General features: G+C 47.4%; 1 protein-coding gene across 2 annotated transcripts in view; it reads left to right on the top strand.

The window, feature by feature from the left end:
* The window catches only part of IGDCC3 (immunoglobulin superfamily DCC subclass member 3), a 100,752-nt gene that overhangs the window by 49,169 nt on the left and 31,578 nt on the right, over positions 1 to 20,005 (top strand). For both annotated transcript variants that reach the window (XM_038147455.1, XM_038147454.1), the window contains exons 3-5: positions 8,016 to 8,160; positions 10,864 to 10,994; positions 15,434 to 15,571. In XM_038147455.1, the coding sequence (XP_038003383.1) occupies positions 8,016 to 8,160; positions 10,864 to 10,994; positions 15,434 to 15,571 (414 nt within the window). The remainder of the gene's footprint in view (positions 1 to 8,015; positions 8,161 to 10,863; positions 10,995 to 15,433; positions 15,572 to 20,005) is intronic.

Genomic DNA, 20,005 nt, shown 5'->3' with positions numbered 1-20,005 from the left:
TGTGCAACAAATCAAAATGGTAACTATGTAATTTGTCTTAATTGTGTGTGTCAGAGTAGGAAAAACACGAGGAGCTCTGGATGGGAATCTGGCATGAGAGATCTGCCTGCTGGCAGCGTACTGCACGCTTTGCTCTGCCCTCGCCGAGCCAACCTTTCCCAGAGGCTTGTGGACAGCTTGCCTTTCATTTTCTCATTACTTCAGGGGTCTGCAGGGGCACTTGAGTGGGATAAATCATTGCTATTTTGCAAAGAGCGAATGTGTGCTTCAGAGGAAAGTCCTGAAGAAGCCATTGCTGTGAATGCAACAGGAGGGGACATCTTTAGTGATGCTGGAGGGGAGCCCTGCTTGGGGTGGAGGAGCTTTGTGTGACGCTGGGGTTTCTTAAGAAGTCACCCTACAAAAACACAGGAGCCCTTTGTGGTGTGTTGTACCTCTGGGCAGGTGTCACAGCAGCCAGTGTTGCCTGGCCAACATCACCTTTGGTGCTGGAGCCCTGTGCAGTTGACAGATAACCCCTTCCTGCACGGCAGAATCACCAGCCCCATGTGCAGTCCGCCCAGGCAAATTAAGAGTTGTTTATGACATTTAATACTCCCCTTTCCCTCCAGCAGCAGGGCAGCAGGACCACAGGTTTGGCTTCACAAATGGTCGCCTCAGGATACACTAAATGCTGTCATGAGCCAGAGAGCAATTTCATCTTGAAAAATTACTGCAATAGAGCTCCCTGATAAAGGTCTCTCCCAGCAATGCCTCCCTCTTTGCCAGCAACTTCTTCTCTCCCTGAAACCAATTTGAGAGCGCTAAAGGGGCTGTTTATTAGTGATCCCCCTGCAAAACAAGAGGGTACTGGAAGATGGATAACCACCCTAGGCTGTCTGCTGTGCTGCTTGGTGTAGCAGGTAACATGATGGGATGGTGCCATGTGCTCTGAGCATGGAGGGAAGTGAGAAATTTGATCCATGGGATTGCCAAGATGCATCTTTCAAAGTGGTTTGTAAGGAGCAGCGTTGCCTCATGGGTAGAGTGTGCTATTGGTACTCAAGGGAGGGATGATGTTGGATTTTGGTTGTGGCCACGGGTGGCACTTAGTGCCTGTCCCTAAAATAACCAGTGACTTTATAGGAGAGGCGTGAGGGTGCTCAGACAGCCCTGGTTTCTCACTGCACCTCAGAGAGGCTGTTAGTGCTGATGCACAGGGACTCCCTGCACTTGCTTCCAGGCTGGGATGATTTCCGGCTGCAGCCACATTCTAGTAGGTCTTGGGTGTCAGGAGGCAGCATTTGGGCAGTGCTGCTGCATGAGGGAGAGCATGGCAAATGCCAGATGCTCTCAAGGCTTTCCTCTGGCATTGGCAGCTGCCCTGGTGCTCTCTGCTCCCCTGAGTTAAGACAAACAGGCGTGGTGGCCTGTTGAATGTTGGGGACGCTCTCTCGCGTGCTGTACTGGAACAGTGTGGGGACAGTCTCTCTCTAGAGGTGCAGCATTTTGTGAGTTTCATAGAAATTGTGAGATACTGCAGGATAAAAAAGTCCTTGGGCCATAGGGCCCCTGTTTATTTCCAAATGCCGAAGCTGCATTTATCCAGTCAAAAATCTTTCCTGCTCACAGGAGAGTTCCCCTCCAACAACAACTGATGGTGGTATGGTTAATTTTCCAATAAGTGAGCTATAATAAATACCATGAGTATAGTAAGTTCTATAGGACTAGAATATGGGTTTGGAGACACCTGTGATTGTGCAGGAGAGGCTGGGTGTGCTGGCAATGAGCAGCACATCAGTCAAGCTCAGGAAGAGGAGTGGAGCTGCAGTGCAGGCATTCAAAAGGTTTCCAGGTGCCACCCTACAGGGACCTTTTCAGGAAGAGCCCATCATCCTCCTCACGGCTTGGTTCCTTCGCTCGTGCAGGGCGGGTAGAGCAACCAGGGGCTCCTGAGGATGTTCCCTCTGACCCCTGCTCTGCATGCAGTGAAGATGTGTTCATTACTTTCACAGGATATTTATCATCCCTAAGCGGAAGCAGCCCCTACAGGGCTCTGCTTTTTTCTGCTTCTGAAAGCAGCAAACCCAACAATAAGTCATGGGTCAGTAGCATCCATCGGGGCTGTTCATTGCGATGCAGCGGGGAGGTGACCTGAGCTGGATTTGGCTCACAGTCATTTAATCTGTTGTGCAAAAAGTTGAGAAGCCACAGTCCCAGACAAAAATTTGCTTCCTGGTTGACTTGAGTAGCCTCCTGCTACTTGAGTAGCAGATTCTCCCCCCTACTCTTCTTGTAAAATATCTGTTGCATGTTCCCTCCCGTGGGCAGCTGCTGTGTCCCACTGTGAGGCATTATCTCTGTTGTCTCCCTTTCATCCCTGTCCCAGGAGCTTGAGACAGAAGCAAACAGGCCAGGTGGAGACTTTGTTGCTCAGTTAGAGAGGTCTGTATGATGTGCTGTCTTCTCTGCCTATTTTAAATTCTTCCAGTCAGCTTTGATTGCGGGTGAAAACAAAAGACACGAGGATGCAAAATGCAGAGAGAACAGAGCCTGCACCGTCCTCCATTCATGCTCTGAGCCATCCTGTTAGCTCCAGGGGAAGAAAACAATGGCCAAAGCAAAAGAAGAATAAGCACTTGTTTGCAAATATTCCAAATAAAAAGTGTTCAGGACTGACCATTTCCCCGTTCCTCTGTGCAGACCGAGGTGGGCCATCCTCCCTCTTTTATCTCACCTGGTATTTTGGTTCCTCTTAAATGAACTACATTCCTCTAAAATGTCTTCCTTGCTTCAAACTCTCCTGAGTCTTGCAGCTCATATTCTTTTGAGAGCTGAAGCTCAGCATGGACAATAGAGATTTGGGATTTTCCCCACTATGATTAGTGGACAGGGGTAGAGAGGATTTTCCTCTGTGCTGGGAGAGGCACGGCTGCTCTTTAATATTTCCCTCCCTTTCCAAAGCTGAGAGAAAGGCGATTTTTCTTCCCTTTAGATGTGAGCGAAGGGCCCCGCTCCTGCTACTCCTGGAGAATTAAATAGATAAATGGGCGGCGCTGTTGTTCACGCTTCACTATGCACAAAGCAACTTGCATTCAAAATTGGGCTCATGGCAGTTCAGCAACAGCCTCGCACAATAGCGTCATTAGACACGCAGGGCCGGCTCGCAGGCGCAGAGGCTGCTCTGCAGCTGGAGGAGCCACCGTGGGCTTGTTTTTTGGCTTTACAAAAATGCATCTTTAAAAAGTATAGAAAGAAGATTCAGTGTCTTTTTCTTAAAGGCTTGGGCAGGTGTTGCTGTTTGAAGGCAGGGGGAAGAGAGGAGAGGATGGGATTTGTGGTGTCCACACACCCCCCCGTCTTTTGTGACAGCTCCTTCTCATTGGCAAATCCTCCATTTCCAGAGCGTGGAGGGGACAAATAAGACCTGAGTCTGCAGAGCCTTCACCTGCTGACTTCTTTGAGAATGTTCCCTGGCAGGTTGCTGACTTAGTGCTTGCTCCCTCTGCTTGCCTTGGCACTGGTGGCTTTCAGGAAAAGGAGTTGGGTGCTCCATGAGTCTCACAGATATTGAAGGTTGGTTCTGCTGGAGCTCTCAGCCTGATTTGAGAGTGGTTCCGGTTTGGCATTAATTGGCATGGTGTTCATTGTGGTTTAAAAACAACCCTGGCTTCTGCTGACCTGAGGAGGAATTCAGTTTTATTATGGATTATGTAAAATTGTATTATGTACAATTTAGTATGTAGAGAAATTCAGTATAAAAATCAGCAGCTCACTGTATATTCAGTGTAAGAATCAGCAGTCGTTGGAATGGAGCCAATCTTGGAAGGGGTCAGCTTGCCAATGGCTTGTTCTCTGCTCTGGGCAAATAATTTGCCTCCCCGATTTCATCTTACTCAGTTGCAACGGAGAAAATGAAGCCCACCCTCCTTGGCAGGAGCATCTGGAAGCCCAGGTACTGGAGGCACATCCCCATAAAACTCTCCTTCCTTATACTGTGTTAACTGAGAGGAATTTTAACCGCATGCCTCCATTGGAAAAGGGCTGAATTTAAGAGGTTGGTGGCAGAAATGTGAAGAAAGGATCTTCACTTGTGTGCTGCTATTTGTGGACTGTGTGGCATCTGTGGTGGTGTGGGTGCTCACTCCTCCCCAGCATCGTCTTGTGTCAGAGACAGCCTGGGTCTCTGCTTCCCCATAAGTAATTTAAAATCAAGAGGCAATTTGATTGCAGAACTAGCTGGCCTTCCCAAATGCTCTCCTAACACCATGTTTGGCACTGAACCTTTCAAGTCTTCCTCCTCTCCTTGTGCCTGCACAATGTTTGTGTTTTAATGACTCTAAAGGCCTGGGATTTGCTTTGACATACCAAGTTAATGTTTTCTTTTTCTATATCAAATCTAGGTCAATCTCTGGCTTAGCACTAATGCTGCACTGAGCAAAAAAGGATTGGCCACTAATGGTTTCAATTTAGTTTTTTATGGAGTAGAGAAAATTTCACTCGATAGCTATTTTCATTTTTATTCCATTGGCCTTTCCACCAGGCCTGTTGGGATGGAGAAAGTGCTTGTGATTTGATTAGAGGAGACCCCAGAATGAATCCTCCATGAATATGGATGAGGATGAGAGTTGCTGCTCACCTGTGTCCATAGGACATGCCTTCAAGGGCAGGATCCCAGTGGGGGTTTAAGTGGTGGGCAATCGCAAGCATGGGGATTTCTTTATGGAAGAGCCTCGCCTGTGTGATCCAGCATCATCCAGGTTGAGGTCCTTAGTTATATAACACGGGGGAAGGAGAGAATAAGAGTCACTCCTCTGCTTCATGTGTCTGTGTGGCTGTAGACAGTCAACATTCAATCTGAATCTAGCCTTGGACAGCATCTTTTGGAGGAGGCTCCTCCATGCCTGCAGCGTCAAAGAGCTGCCAGGACCATTCCCTGTCTGCTGTAAGCCCTAATTTTGTCTTTCTGTGCCCTGTGGCAGTTGCTGTGTACCACAGCCAGAATCCAGGTGGGATGATGGCAGAAGCACTGAGATATCACAGCTTGGAGCATTAATGTGGAGCAACGAGTGTGTATGTGATTTATGTTACTTTTATGGCTTGATGACACAAGGAGATGGCAGAGGGAAGTTTAATGGGAACAGGGTGGCACTCACCCCCCTGATGATGGTAAAAAAAGCCTGGGGCAGCACCAGTGCCTCCATTGGCACATGGATGCTGCATTGCTGGATGGCAGAGACCGCTGGCAGATGGATTAGTGAGTGCTTCCCCTCTTAGGAGCTCGCGGGTGAATATTGTGATTGCATGTATTTATTTTTAAAATTATTATGGCCATTAGCATAGAAATGAGCTGCAGCTCCCTGGCTGCTGGCCAACCCCACCCGGGCTGACGTGCAGCTCTTCGCCTTGGCGGCTGGAACAAAAGCGCGCGGCTGGTAACGGGGTCCTGCTGCTTGCCATGGGAGGACAAGTGACAAACAGGAGCAAGCACTCTGCTGCATGAGTTTGTTACAGTCAGTTGGGACGTATATAAAAACCTCACATGGGTCAGCAGAGATTCAGCTCCTCCAGGCAATGCCGTGTGAAGCAGTTGAGCTCCTGTCCCTCTCCTCTCCTTCTCCCCGGTGATTTATTCCCAGGCTGAAAACCCAGTAATCACTCACATTGAAGTTTTGTTGCTGTTTTACAGGAGATGCTCCAAAAGTCTTTTGTCTCTGCAACTGTAAATAAACTCGTAAACCTGTTTTAAAAATAGCACTTTGTAGCTCAGTGCATGAATTTTTAATGCATCTTCTGCAAACCAGCTGGTCTTGGCAAGGGTCACAGTGTTTCCTAGGCATTTAACATAAAACTGTGCTTCAAAGCCACATTATAGTGTCGTTGAAGAGTAATATTTTACTTAACATCCTCATAACTGAATTATTTATAACTTGCCATGTTTTATTCATGATAAATATTAATACTGGTGTCTTTAAGAGTAGAGGTTATTGCTGCAGTTTTACCTATAAGAGGTGATATTATTGAAATAAAGGAATGGTGATGAATTCTGTAGCCAGCAGAGTGAAGTCTGTGCTGGGCTGTTCTCGTTCACACCTCCCTCTTTTATCAACCCTGTCAACCACCAGAAAACCTCACTGCTGAGCATCTGTACATTTGAAATGAATTTTCCTACAGGCATCTGAATCCCTGCTTTTTTTTAAATTTTCTTAGAGAGCTTTGTGTCATTCTCAGTAATTCTTGGATTCGTTTCTTGGTGAGGGTCCATAAGCTTTGGGTTTGCAAAAAAGCTCACCCTGGTCTGGGTCTCCAACCTTGAAATGTTCTGCAAGCTCCCTTGGGCTCCACTGCTGCAGGCACCCATGGATCCCCCATCTTTTGAAGCATCCCTTGCCACCTTAGAAGCGGCATCACCTGGTGATGAGAGACCTCCTAGCAGCCTTTGGGCTCCTTTCCATGTCTGAATGCTCTGAGCCATGATCAGTCTCATTTCAAGGCTAAATCTATATGAATTGGGTAAATTGCCATTGCACTATTGGGCTCCATCCTATAATCCTATACCAGAGAGGATAATTGCATTGGCTTTTATCTTGGGAAAGAGAAATACAATTTTCCGTGATCTTTCACCCTGTGCTGGTGTGTCGCCATCTGGCTGGAACATTGCGCAGCCGCTCCCCGGTCTGGCTCCCGACGTGGGGCTGGCTGCCCATCCCACCCTCATACCTACAAAATCTTCCCAACCCTGTAACTGTGCAGGGCTGGGGCTTTGCTCCGTGCTACTCCATCAGCTTAACAAATCTGCCATCAGCGGGTTGAGAGCGGTGGTTGCGGGAGCAGCGCAGGTTAATGCAACACATATTTAATGTATGATTGCTAATGGCCATCTCCCATCTGCCTGAGCCCAACTGCAGTTTGCAGATGAGTGATTAAGCTGCCCTGACACATAGGCAGCTTGTTCCTTAGCAGACCCACAGTCATTGCACTTGATGCTTGTAAAAGGGGACGAGGTTTCCTTGCAGGGGAGAGGAGTGTCATCGGGCTGGGGCGGCAGAGCAGGGGGTTCTCCTGGAGTTTGTTTTGTATGGTAATGCGAGAGACCTTCCTGTGGATGCAGCACTTTGAATGAATCATGAGCTCAATAACCACTGGGATGTTTATTAGCTTTGAATATGCTTATTGCGGAGTCAACAGGCAGCACCTTCCAATTAATTAATAGTAATGATTACGGTATTATTTATGTAGCTCTAACAGCGTGCCAGAGTGTTTCCACACGGTGGTTACAGCTGTGGCTTGCTGGAACAGGCTGGTCTGTATTCACCCTGTGTGGGCGTGCTGGGGCTCATCATTTGCTGTCAGGTGGTCCCAGCCCCAAAAGCCTCATTTTGCTGAGCTCTTGGCAGCTGCTCTTTCTTTTGGCTGAATCCTTTTGCTCCCCAACCTGGGGATATGGCTGTTGCTGCTGCGGTGCTGGAAGGCAGAGTATGCAATGAGCAGGAGCACCTGCAAACAGGTGGAAATCAAGGGCTGTATGTTTCACTAGGGTATTTTGGCATTCTTCTGCTCAAGATATTTAAATAACATGAGTTTAGGAGTCAAGCTGTACATATCAGAAGGATATTTACAACAGGTGAGACTGATGGCAAGAGAAAGAATCCATCTCTCTTTTGTTATGGACTAGGATCCAAAGACTGCTCAAGCTATTGGGAATGACAAGTGCCAGTGCAGTGTCTGTGTTTCCTGCTGCCTCGGCAGAGCTTGCTGAGGACCATGAGGGTCTTGGAGCAAAGTCTGCTGTTCTGGTTGAGCCAATGATTTCAATGTGCAGAGGCAGGTGGGATACCAAGAGCTTCCCACTAGTCTTGTTTTTCCATGCAGAAGGTTAGGCTGCAAGCTGGCTTATGCCCGTACATTACATTACAGCCCCATTTGCATTCTGTGGGAAATGAGAGTGTGTTTCTAGGTCATGTGAAGTTGCTGACATCTTCCAGTTTGATCTTTCTTCACATGTGAATAATTTTGTCTCTCGTTTTGTCTTCCAGCAATGTCTGACTTCCACATCCACCCTCAGAATGCAGTGGTGGAGGAAGGCGGTGTAGCAAGATTCCAGTGCCAGATCCACGGCTTGCCTGAGCCAGTCATCCTATGGCATAAGAACAGCATGCCAGTCAACACAGACAATGAAAGGTAGGACGGGTCTAAGCCATGCGCTGCTGGTCTTTCTCCTGGTGGGAAAAGATCACCAGACTTTCTATTGCTTCCACAGTTGTGCTCAGACACAACTGACCTGGGCTAAGGGTCTTGGCCAGTGTTTCCACCATGGAAGACTCTTTTGTATAGTATGTTGTGGCTTTTCTGGTTTGGTTCTCTTTTTGGCCAAACACCTTGTAGGATTACTGGCATTTTCCAGGAGAGGTAGATAAAGCTATTAGCTGATTTTGAAGGGCTTGCACTGACGGTCTCTGAGCAACCCTGCTCAGGTTTATTTTCCAGCATTGAGACTTGCCCAGCAAGCCCCAAAGACCTGGGTAGCTTTGGCATCCTTCATACCTCCATGACTCCATTTTGTGTAACTCTTTCTGAGACGGATTCGTGTCTTAGGATCTTGATATAGGTCCTGGGCTCTTGCAAATGCTGAATTTCACTGCGGCTGCTATTCCCAGGTGGACTCCCTCATGTGTGGCAACTGGGGAGCTCTGCAGAGAGCTTCCCACAGCACCCTGAGCTGCCATTTCCCAAACAATCTCCTAAAGAGAAACTCCAGCTGCCTCCCTTCCCAGCCTAGACCTGGAGCGGCACGTCGCCGCTTCCTGTGTTTGACAGGCCGCTCCCTTGGCGTCGGAAACGTCCCTCATCAGGGTTTGATCCGCGGGACAGGTGGCAGGAAACGCGTGCCCGCTGCCGGCAGCCCCAGCTGTAGCTCGGGAGCCGCACAGCCAGTGGTGGGACACAATCGCTCACAGCACACCTCGAGCACGGACTGACGGCCCTGCCTTGGGAATAGGCGAAACCAGGAAGCTGTAAATATTTTCCTGAAAGCCCCTATTCTTAAAAATGTCAGTTCTGCAGCAGAATGTGGTTGGGCTCTTTGGAGGCAGGAGAAAACATGAGGGCTGGAACAATGCCTGACCTTCTCAGAGTGGCAGTGAACTTACAGTAGAAGGACCCAAGAGGCCCAAATCTGCTGTGGAAAACTGCAACTGTCAGGTTTTGTTTTTCCTTGCATTTTTCAGCTAAGCTTTTTTTAGCCCAGCACAAGGTTGATTTGTTGAACTTGATCTCCTCTGAAGGCTTCTTACTCATACAGGTGCTGAACTGGGGATGTGGTAGAGCAGAGCCAGTGATCCGAGGTGGCATCAGCAGAAGTAAGGGGTGGAGAACTGTGCTGGATGCTTTGTGGCATCCCAGTGAGATGTTGCAGGACAGGTGAAGTTCCCCTGAAGTCCTTCAAGCATCATTGATCCTTTGCATTTGAGCCCAGGGAGTTGGTCACAAATGTGGCAGGGATTTAAATGTGACCAGAACTTCTTTTCTCCAAGGCTGGGGAACCCCAAGGCTGAGGAACCCCAAGGCTGAGCAGCCCAGACTTTTCTCCAACCCAGAAAGGTCCAAGCTGTGCTCGTTCCTGCTGCTTCTCCTCTGGGGAAGGGAGCTTGCCCAAGCCCTGGAGGATGTAGCCTAGGAACAGTTTCCTTACACGTTGGTCCTGATTTTGAAGAGATTTGGCTTTTTGTAGGAGTAAAGTTATTGGGGAAGATTTTTATTTTCAGCTCAGTAGATTAATCTCTGACACCAGAGCCTGGGTGATGAGAGTTGCTTCTCTAACTGAATTGGATTTCTGCATTAATCACGCTTGGTGCATTTCTGCGTATAAAGTGTATATAAATTTGTATGCCGAGTCTTGCACTTGGAGGCTTTGAAGGCAGAATAATAGCTTTGGAATTGAATCTTCTAATGCTGTGGGCAGATTGTTAACAAAAATGAAGGCTTCTTGTAGTATAATTCATCCAAAACAATGGGCATTTTAAAGTCCCAGAGAGATTGCAATCAACTTCGGGCCGTGTAGAACTGATTGCTGTCGTGCCGCCACCGACACGGAGCCGCACGTTTGGAACGCGGCGCAGGGAGCAGGTTATAGGCACTTAACCATATGCTGATATGAAGAAAGATATTCTTCATCTTCCGGACGGAAATGGATTATTAACTCATCACAGTGTAATGACTTACTACCAGCCAATTTAAACAAGTAGTTGCCAAGCAACCTGTAATGTATGTGTACGTATATGTGTGTATGCACACATGATTTAAATGTGCCTGTGTTTTAGAGATATAAAATATTTATTGATGTTTACATTTGCCCGCTCAATATTTATTTTAAACATGCCTTTTCATGCATCTGAGGTTTTAAGGTCATACGGATTTGAGTCCTGGACCTGGAGCGGGGAGCATGGAGCACAGGTTTCTGATGCCTGTCCTTGGTCACTGTGCTTCAGCTGATGAGTGGTAATTCCCATGTCATGATAACTCTAATGTCAGCTGTCTTCACATGCAAATGCACTGCCAGAGCTTTTCCACAGGTTAAATAGGAAGCATCTATTTTGTAGCCTTCTAACAAAAATCACCATTTCTCAAGGATGCATCAGGAGATAAATTATTTTCTTTTACGCCCCTGTAAAAGAAGACCAGAGGCTCAAGTATCCAAAAAAAAAGTAAGAACTGATGCAGAAGCAGGCATAGGCTCAGCCCAAAGGAATGTTGACATCCTGGTGGTATTGTCACCTCTGCACTGGGATGCAGGGAGCCAGCCTGCCTCGCCTGGATGGGTGTGCAGCCTGCTGTCACATCGGGTCCTGCTTTGCAAGCTTTTGATTCTGTTTTCTCTTCCCACAGGTACACGCTGCTTCCCAAGGGGGTTCTCCAGATAACGGGGCTGAGGGCAGAAGACAGTGGCATATTTCACTGTGTTGCCACCAATATTGCTAACGTGAAGTTCAGCCGGGAGGCCCGGCTCACCGTGTCAGGTTAGTGCCAGCTATGCCGTCCTGGCTGCCTTCCTGTCTTCTTCCCACTGCTGTTCTGGACCAGGACAGTTTGGGAGAGCTTCAGGCTAACACACTGAGAGGCATTCCTCTGTCCAGCCACAACACCTTCTTTGGTCTGGATTGTTAGTTGTTAAGATCTCCTTCAGTGGGACATCCCAGATTCCCTGTGGAAATTGAGACTGCATCTTTGGAGATAACAGGCAAGGGAAGTCTCCCCAGGGATGGTTGAGTGCGTGTTTCTAAGTTCTTTCTTACATGCAGCCAAAGGTCTTTACCCTGAGCTGTGATGCTCCTGCCCATCATATACACGTAATTGCTCTACGCAGGAGCTGGAGGCTTTCCAGCACACATCTCACAGCTTCCCATCACCCTCCAAAACACTGCCTGGCCAGTGGTTCTGGAGCACAGACTTAACACCTGTACCAAGTGTCATATTAGCCTCTGCTGACTGTAAAAAAGCAGCACGTGTGAAATGGGGTGAAGCTGAGGGAAGAGTGATGCTGTGTACATCAACTCTGATGGGAAAGAAAGCAGGTTAACTGGTTCTGAAAGACCTGGGAGCTTTGGGTGCCTATTACTTATCTGTTTGCTTGATCTATGCAAAGAGTAGCCACAGAGAGGGATTAAAGAGCAGCAAATTGTCGATGTGGTGAAGTTCTTTGTGGCAGTTTACTGGCCTGAGTTATTATTTCTCGCAGGGCAGAAAGCTCTAGCTGTTCTCATCTGACCATCCCTCATTGCAGATGGATATTTTCCAGGTTTCCTGTCCATGAAACATTTGTGGTTTTTTCTCCTCCTTAAAGCAGTCGGATGATGAATATGGGCACCGTGTGTGTATGTTGAAGGGTTTGGACCATGCTTCAGTGCCTGCACTGCCGTAACTGGACATTTGCATGGAAAACTCATTGCACTGGGTTAAACCTCCACGGAAAAGGCTTATGCTCTGTGGTGTTTGCTAAGAACACACAAATATCTCTTAGATCAGAGCAGCAGGTATGTGCTGGCATGTGAACCCTGGGCTTTGGCACAGCAGCAGAGGCTGTGGTGAGCCACGGAGGTGCTCGGGGCATTGCTTTGCTGGTGTGGGTGTTGTGTCAGTGAATACTGAGCTAACGTGAGTGCTGCTGTGCACATGGCATTAGGCATGATGGGGTAAGCAGAATTCTTGCAAATCTTTTGTATCACCTCCCTCTTGTGTCACAGTGAAGGGAATGGTCTCTCTGCTCTTCATGATGGCAGGAGGGCTCCCACTTTCCCCTGCCAGGCAGCAGCTTCAGCCATTGCTTCACCAGCAGAGAAGCACCAGGTCAGCCTCCCTGAGGTTTCCAATCCAAGCCCTGGCTTGGGAGGGAGGAGGGAGAGGTTGAGAATGGGCTCTGGAAGCCTGTGCCCTGCAGGGCACTGTCACAGCCCGGCAGGAGAGGAGGAGGGTGGCTGCCTGTGGGGAGTGAAGGAGCCTGCTTGCAGCGCTCTCCCTCCTCTGCCTGCCGGAGGTGGCGGGGCTGCCGGCAGTGAGCAGCACAGAGATGTCTTCCAGTCCTACTGATTGATTATTTTCAAGTGCCTGCTCAGCGGAGCTGCTCCCGAGGGGGCTGCCTGCCTCTCTGCACTGACACCTTTCCAGTGCGAGCTGCGGCTCTCTCTGCTGCTGTCCTTTTGATCAAGATCTGGCAGGCGATGTTCCTGTCCCCGCTGGAGTGCCTGTCAGTGCTGGCAGTGCTGGGGACCTCCCCATCCTCACTGTGACTGCTGCTGGCAGAGTCCCTGGGGACCACGGGCATCATTAGAGCCTTTTCCCCTTTCAGAATAAATCCCTGCGCTGCCATGAACCCTGTTGAGCTCCAGCAGCACTCGCCTGCCACGAGTCCCTCATTTTATCACTCCTTCCTTCCTGACCCTGCATCAAAGAGCTCATCTGATTGAAGAAGGAAACCTCCTCCTTGATGTTGGGACATGGTTGGTCCCTTTGTGCGGTGCTGGCATCTGAGGGCAGTCCCTGATGGCCCTGGAGCTGTCACTGCTGTGGGTGGTGGGCTCAGCAGCAAAGCTATGGGGCCATTCCATGGCCTTTGCAGAAGGTGAGCAGTGGTGGAAATGCCACTTCCAGAGTTGGACAGCATTTGCCCAAACTCAAGGAGCTGAATCCACACTCAAAAACCTGAATATCTAAGACTAGAAATCAAAGAATGTAATATTTAAATATTTTATTGTCAAAGTAGTGTGTTTCATAAATTCTGCTTTGAGCTTGGCTCCCATTTGCTGATATTCTTGGGTGACCTTGGACAATTCATTTCATTTCTCCGTGTTTTGAAATATTGAAATCGCTATATAATACGCTGATAATACCGTATTATTCTAAGCGTGAACATTTAGTATTGTGATTCAGAACAATAAATCTACATGGGTTTTAAAGGCACTCCGAGGTACTGAGGGGAAGGTATTGTTTTTCAGATCTCTTGGGGTTAACCAGCCGGTCATATGAATTTATTGTGCATTCTGGTTCTCATCAAAAAATCTGCATTTTATGGCTTGCAGTGAAATGCATTTAGTGAGATAGTCAGCTCTTAAGTCACACTGACACGGTGATTTTTCTTGGATTTTGCCCATTTACACACAAGCTCGGAGTCGCTTTATCGCTCTCTGCTTAGCCCCTGTAGGAACAATTAACAAACGAGCTGCTCTGATCTGTGCTTGCCCTTGGACCGCCGTGGAATCCCCCTGCTATGCCCTGATTCCAGCCCCTGAGCTGCTGTGAAAGGGTAACACTCAAAAGTGCAGGAAGAAATTGTTTTTCTTGGAGAAAAGCCCCTGTAGATAGATTTTGGTGGATCGCTGCCCTGTAACCAGCCTTTTGAACATTGGAAAGTCCATGCACAGGAGTCAGTGGGGGTTGATCCCTATGGCAAAGCCCAGCCAGGGCCGTGCTCCCCAGCCCCCCCTGTGCCCCACTCCTGCTTGGGGGCAGATGACCAGCCCAGGAATTTCTCTTTGCAGGTGTACAGAGCTTTTTTTGCCAGCAGCTGTTAAGATTGATGGAATTCCTTAAACACTGCTTTGACCTCAGCATTTCTGGAGTATAACCCATCTCTCATCAGAGACAGGGAGGAAGACTAATGCAGAGATTTTCAGTGTTCCTGTTTACTGATGGAGAACTGAGAATATCTCTTAGGTTTCCTCCTCTCCTGCTTCCAGAAAACGGGAGTAAAGGCTGCAGGGACTTTTGGCCCAGGGATAAGGCACTTTTCAGGGACTCAAGAGATGTGGGTTCAGCTGTAGTATACATAACACAGGATGATGTTTTCGTCCCATGCTGTCATTCTGTCCAGTGAAATGTGTTTTCTTTTGCCTTTCTTGTGCCTGTCTGGTGTCCAGAGTCCTTGCGCCAGGATTTTGCTCTATTATGGGTCTGCACATCCATCTTGCATGATGGGTTTTATTCTTGCTTGCTGCCACTTGGTGCTACTATAGTGCAAATAAAGGATTAGTGATTGTATCATGAGCAGCAACTATGTCACAGTTGTATCAGTGCAATGGGATGCATCATCTCCCTGTAGGAAAATGGTAGGAAAAAGTGGGGTGCAGTCATCAGAGGAGTCTCCTCTCAGAAAGCTCCTCAGCAGGAGTCAGGGGCTGTTACCTCCATCACTCCTTGTCCCAGGACAGGTCTTTTGTGGAGCAAGTGACACCAGCAGTAAGAGAGGATGCTCACAGAGACAGAGTTAGGCATTGTGGTCTGTGTGGATTACTTTGTGCCTTGAAATGCTGAAAGATAAAGCAACTCCCTCATTTATTTGCATCCCTGCTGTCTTTCATGTTGTGTTTTCCTTATATACCATGCACAGTGCAGTTCCTTCTCTATGCTGCTGATATCCAGGTGTTAACAGGGCTGTGCGTGGCTGGATAATTGCTTCAGGGGTTTTCCCCAGGAATAATCAATGCACACTTACAACATGTTCAGCGTGACTGTCACACAAACACTGTGCTCCTTTTGTTTCATGTACATTTCAGATTTATTGAGGGTTACACCAGCCACATAATTTAGAATCCTGGAATGGTGTGGGTTGGAAGGACCCTTCTGATTCCACCCTCTGCCATGGACAGGGACACCTTCCTCTATAGCAGGTTGCTCTGAGTCCTGTCCAGCCTGGCCTTGAACACTTCCAGGGATGGAATCCATAACTTCTCTGAGCAGCCTTTGCCAGGGCCTCACCACCCTCACAGGGAAGAATCTCTTCCAAATACCTAATCTAAATTTCCCCTCTTCCAGTTTGAACTCATTACTCCTCCTGTGACTACACTCCCATTGAAAGAGGAGATGTACTTAGAAGAGATGTACTTAGAGGATACCCAAAGTCCTCGATGTTCCCCTTAAACAAGAGGCAATCAGAAGCATTCTGACAATGGTGCTGTCGTTGCAGGCTCCCACTCCACCGTGTACAAGGACCCCATGATCCTTGTGGGCCCGGAGAACCTGACGCTGACCGTGCACCAGACGGCAGTGCTGGAGTGCATCGCCACCGGCAACCCCCGGCCCATCGTCTCCTGGAGCCGCCTCGGTAAGCCCCAGGGGTCACTGGGATTCCCTCCTCCTCCTCCTCTCCATAGCCATCATGTAGGAAATAGGTAGGTGCCACTGACTGTTTTATACAACAACTGATTCACCCTCTCCCTTCCCACAGAAGGTAATTGTAGGCTTGAAGTGCTTTTTATCCTCATGTCTACACTTAGTTTTTTCTCTCTGCCAAGATTCTGTTTTCAGCTGTTAGAGAAGTGGGTTGGTTAAACCTGTAGATGTTTCATGAAAGGTGATAATTTTATCTTTTCTCAAGTGACAGCATCTTCTTCTGCTGCATCAAAAACATCACCACTGTTGGCCTAGAGAAGCAAAATCATACACAAACACATCTTTCACATAAAAACAGACTTGAAAGAAATTTGCTGCCTGTTCAGGGAGTTTTAAAACAATTTTAAGGGGGAGAGAGGGCTTAAAGTGTGTCTGAAGCCCTGAAAAAACAAATGCTTGCTGCTGGGGTCTGTGGTATGTTTTTAAATCAGCATGGAAACCAGAGACAGTGACTGATGGCATCATGCAAGCAAGGAGGAGCAAAGGGTTGTGCTTCTCTAAGGTCTATTTTAGGTTCTAACTTTGTGATGATAGCTTAGAAACTGTTCTGCTCAGAGCAACACTTCCATTGCCCTACAGAAACCTGTGCTGAGTGAAGAGGTGATGAATTTCGTTTTATCTCCCGGAGCTTGTAACTCTGCCTGTGTGTACAGTGGGGTTTGGTTCAGCTGGGATTTCTGGAGATCTTGTGGTCCTTGAGGTCACATCAATTTTGGGATGCTCATCTCCTGGTGTCTCCCAAGGTGGCTGTGAAGCACAAACAGGGATAATTCTGTCTCATGCTGCTGTGCTGGATGTGGGACTCCACCCCTATGGCTCTCCAAGGATCAGGGTCAGCTCATGGGCAGGGTGACTTCTTGCTCCAGAGCTGCCTGCCAGGGAATGAAGACTTGCATCCAGTATCAGTTGCACATTTTTTCCATATTTTCCCTCCTTGCATCCTCTAGTGGCTTGTAAAATCAGCCCTTGTATGCCACTAACTGGTATTTTTGCCTCCAGAGCCATAACCATCAGGTTGATGCTGTTTTAAAAATTCCCCAGATACTCTGTATCACTGGTTTGGTTCTCTTGGACACAAGACAGCTCTATGTTAGTGCTCAACTATAATAAACTACTTTATAATTGCCTTAATTATAAGTGCTTATTACCTTCTTCAAAACACTTGTCTCCATAGAGCAGTGCAATAATGAAGATGTAATAGCACCGTGCAATGTTTGTCTGGATGGTCTGAGCTCAGCATTGCCTTCCACCAGAAATAAATACCCTCTCCATGCTACTTCACAGCACAGTGGCAGAATCAGAACTACTGAATGGGAAACAGATCTTGTTATTTTCCCTTCCCTTCAGCAGGAATGTTTCCTGTCCAAAGCATCACAAGGTCTCGTTTAAGATGACAGTGATCCTGACAGGGACGTGGTGCACAGGCTCTCTGATGACTTGGAGGGTTTGTCATCTCTTTGTAGCCATTTTGGAAGCACTTTCATGTCTCCTTGTCTGTGTGATTACGGGGAAGGAGAGCGGTTTGTGCTGGACAGGGAGGTCCTCAGAGTATCTGTCATCTCTGGCTTCCTCCACGTGAAGGTCTTCTTCCTGAAGTTCCTCCTACAGATAACTCACTCAGCTTAGGAAAAAATCTCTTTAATCCATTTGCAGAAATAAAAAAATCCACAGCCACAAAGTCTTAGAGAGATACAGCTGATTTAGCAATAGGAATGGCTTAATTTAAGCAAAAAAAGTCAATTTCTTGCCTTGTAGAAGTAAGGAAGAGCTGTGGCATTGCTGTTGTGCTGGGACTTTGCGCAAGGCACGTTGCCTTTTTGGAAACTCTCTCTGAGCCCTTTGCTCACAGTTTTGACATCATGGCATTTCTTCTGTCAAAAAGGAGCAAAAGAACAATTTTGCTTTCACAGCTTTCTGGTACAGGGGAAAGCAAGCCATAAACACCATTTGCACTTCTTGCTTTGGCTTTGCTAAAACCTGGCCGGTTTTCAGTGGGTAAAGCAGCTAGCTGTATTTTGCTTGAAGGAAATCATTCAAATTCTGGGCCAGTTTTTGAGTGTCACACAATCAATTTTGAATTTAATTTCTTTGGGAATATGTTGTAGCCCCTGACCACAAACAGAATTCCTGTGTCTCACCGTGCATGAAATGTCAACATTCATTAGAGAGCAGGCTCTGAGAGAGATGTAAAATCATTAAGGGTTTGTTCAGGGAAGATAGGGCTTTTCCTTTCAGAGCTACGCACTTCAGGCTTGGACCTGTATGTATGCACAAATGAATATCCTGGGCACTTACTGCAAAGCCTTTTGAATGAACGACGATTTTAATGTATCCTTACCCTTTAACTGACAGGCCACTGAGCTGGCCTCCATAAAAGGTACCAAAGCAGAATAATAAACTATTTAGAGAGATACAGAAAAGTGAGGCGAGAAAGAAAGGACAGTGATTATCTGATAGCGTTATACAGAAGTTGTCAGAAAGGGCCGCACAATGGGAAGGAAATTACTAAAGAGGGAGCCATTCAAGAAGTAAACTATACAACAATTGTAGGAGCCAATTAATTGGTAACTTATTGGACACAGAAGCTTGCAATAGATGGCTGACTGGTTGACAGGAGCACCGTTCCCGTAAGTGTTTAGAAATAATAGAGTAAATTTCACCACTTCACATACTGAATAGTCAACTGTTGCAATGTACTCTAAATATGCTAATCCACAGTGCCCAGTGTCCTCAGGAGCAGGAGACCCATGTGTCTAAAAAGTGGAAGGCTACTATGACACAATACAAAGAATTCACAAAAGACCTAAATGATCAACATTAGAAAGTTGTTACTTTCTTTCTACTTGCTACTTATAAAAGAAAGACGTTCGTGTTGTTGCATATTCATATTGCCTGGCACGTTTTAAGGGGCTCTGTAATTGGTGCTGGTGTGCCAATCACTCGGTTAGCAGGCGGAGAATGGGCTCCAGAAAGCATCACATACACCTTGGAAAAATAAATAATGTGGCTCCCAAACTGCAGGCGTCCTTCATCCAGACTTCACCCCCATGGGCAACCTGGAAGTTCCTAAAGGGGCCTAAAGGAAGGCTGGAGGGGGACTTTTTGCAAGGGTGTGCAGTGAGAGGACAAGGTGGGAATGGCTTTAAGCTGAAAGCGAGTAGATTTAGATTGGGTGTTAGGAAGAAATTCTTCCCTGGAGGGTGGAGAGGCCCTGGTGCATGTTCCCCAAAGAAGCTGTGACTGCCTCATCTCTGGAAGTGTCCAAGGCCAGCTTGGCTGAAGCTTGGAGCAACCTGGGATAGTGGAATGTGTCTGTACCCATGGAAGGGGGTTGGAATGCGATGATCTTTATGGTCTCTTCCAAACCAAAGCATCCTATTGATTCAGTGATACTTGTCTATAGCCACAGCATCTTTTGGGAGCATCTCCCATTTGGAGAATGGTCTCCTTTATTAATTAGAGGTCAGTCTGCTCTTCAAAAGAACTGAACCTCCCCCTTTTGTCCTCATCAACTGAGGGATCGAAAGAAAAAATCTGTCAGGCATTTCCCTCCAGACTGGCTTTTTTTCAGCCCTCAAATTTTCTGCTTTTGATTTCTTTAAAATAAGTGGAAGGTCATGTTAAATGAGCAGTGGTTTCAAGCCTGCCTGGGTCCTGACAGCTTTGGGAACTGAGCAAGTGTTGGCTTTTGCAGTCTTTCAGATCTCCTCCATGAAGAGGTGACTTTGTGGTGGCAGGTGATGCCAGGAAGGTGGATTTGCAGGGTTTGGATTGCCTAAACCAAACCATTCTTCAGGTCTCTGTGTAAAGAAAACAGGGTTAAAATAAATAGCAACCTTTGCAAAGCAGGTGTGAGTCCCTCAGCACAGCAGTTCTGCAAAGTGCTGAGCTTTCAAGATGCAAGGAATTTCTCGTGTAAACACTCTGTATTATTTATATGTGTTGTCAGTGTTGCTAAGTTGGACTAGATATTCGCTGAAGACCTTCTAGCTGACTGCAGGATGGCTCAGGCTGAGTGAGGCACAGAGTGAGAAGGATGGAACACACTGAGAAAGTAGATATGTTTCTGTAGAAGCCCTTTTCAGTGCTTTTGGAAAGGGAGGGGTTGAGTGAGAAGTATCTGAGGTGATCAGGCACAGTGATCTTTGTTGGCTGTTGGAGGTGGCCACACTGACCCAAATGGCAGATCCACCAAGGCTTCTGAGCTTGGAGGGCTTTGTTCTCCAGGGAAATGAAAGATGTGCGGACAGGAGATGTTTCCTCAGACCACCAGACTTCTAATAGCTGGAGTTGGAGAGATAATTGAGGGCATATTGATGCTGGTATTTGGACTGGGGGGAAGCACCTGCTGCAGGCTGAGTCTTTG

Source organism: Motacilla alba, chromosome 10 (genome assembly GCF_015832195.1).
Source record: "Motacilla alba alba isolate MOTALB_02 chromosome 10, Motacilla_alba_V1.0_pri, whole genome shotgun sequence".
Taxonomy (NCBI): domain Eukaryota; kingdom Metazoa; phylum Chordata; class Aves; order Passeriformes; family Motacillidae; genus Motacilla; species Motacilla alba.
The sequence above is the reverse complement of the archived record's forward strand: the minus strand, read 5'-3'. Positions and strand labels throughout refer to the sequence as shown.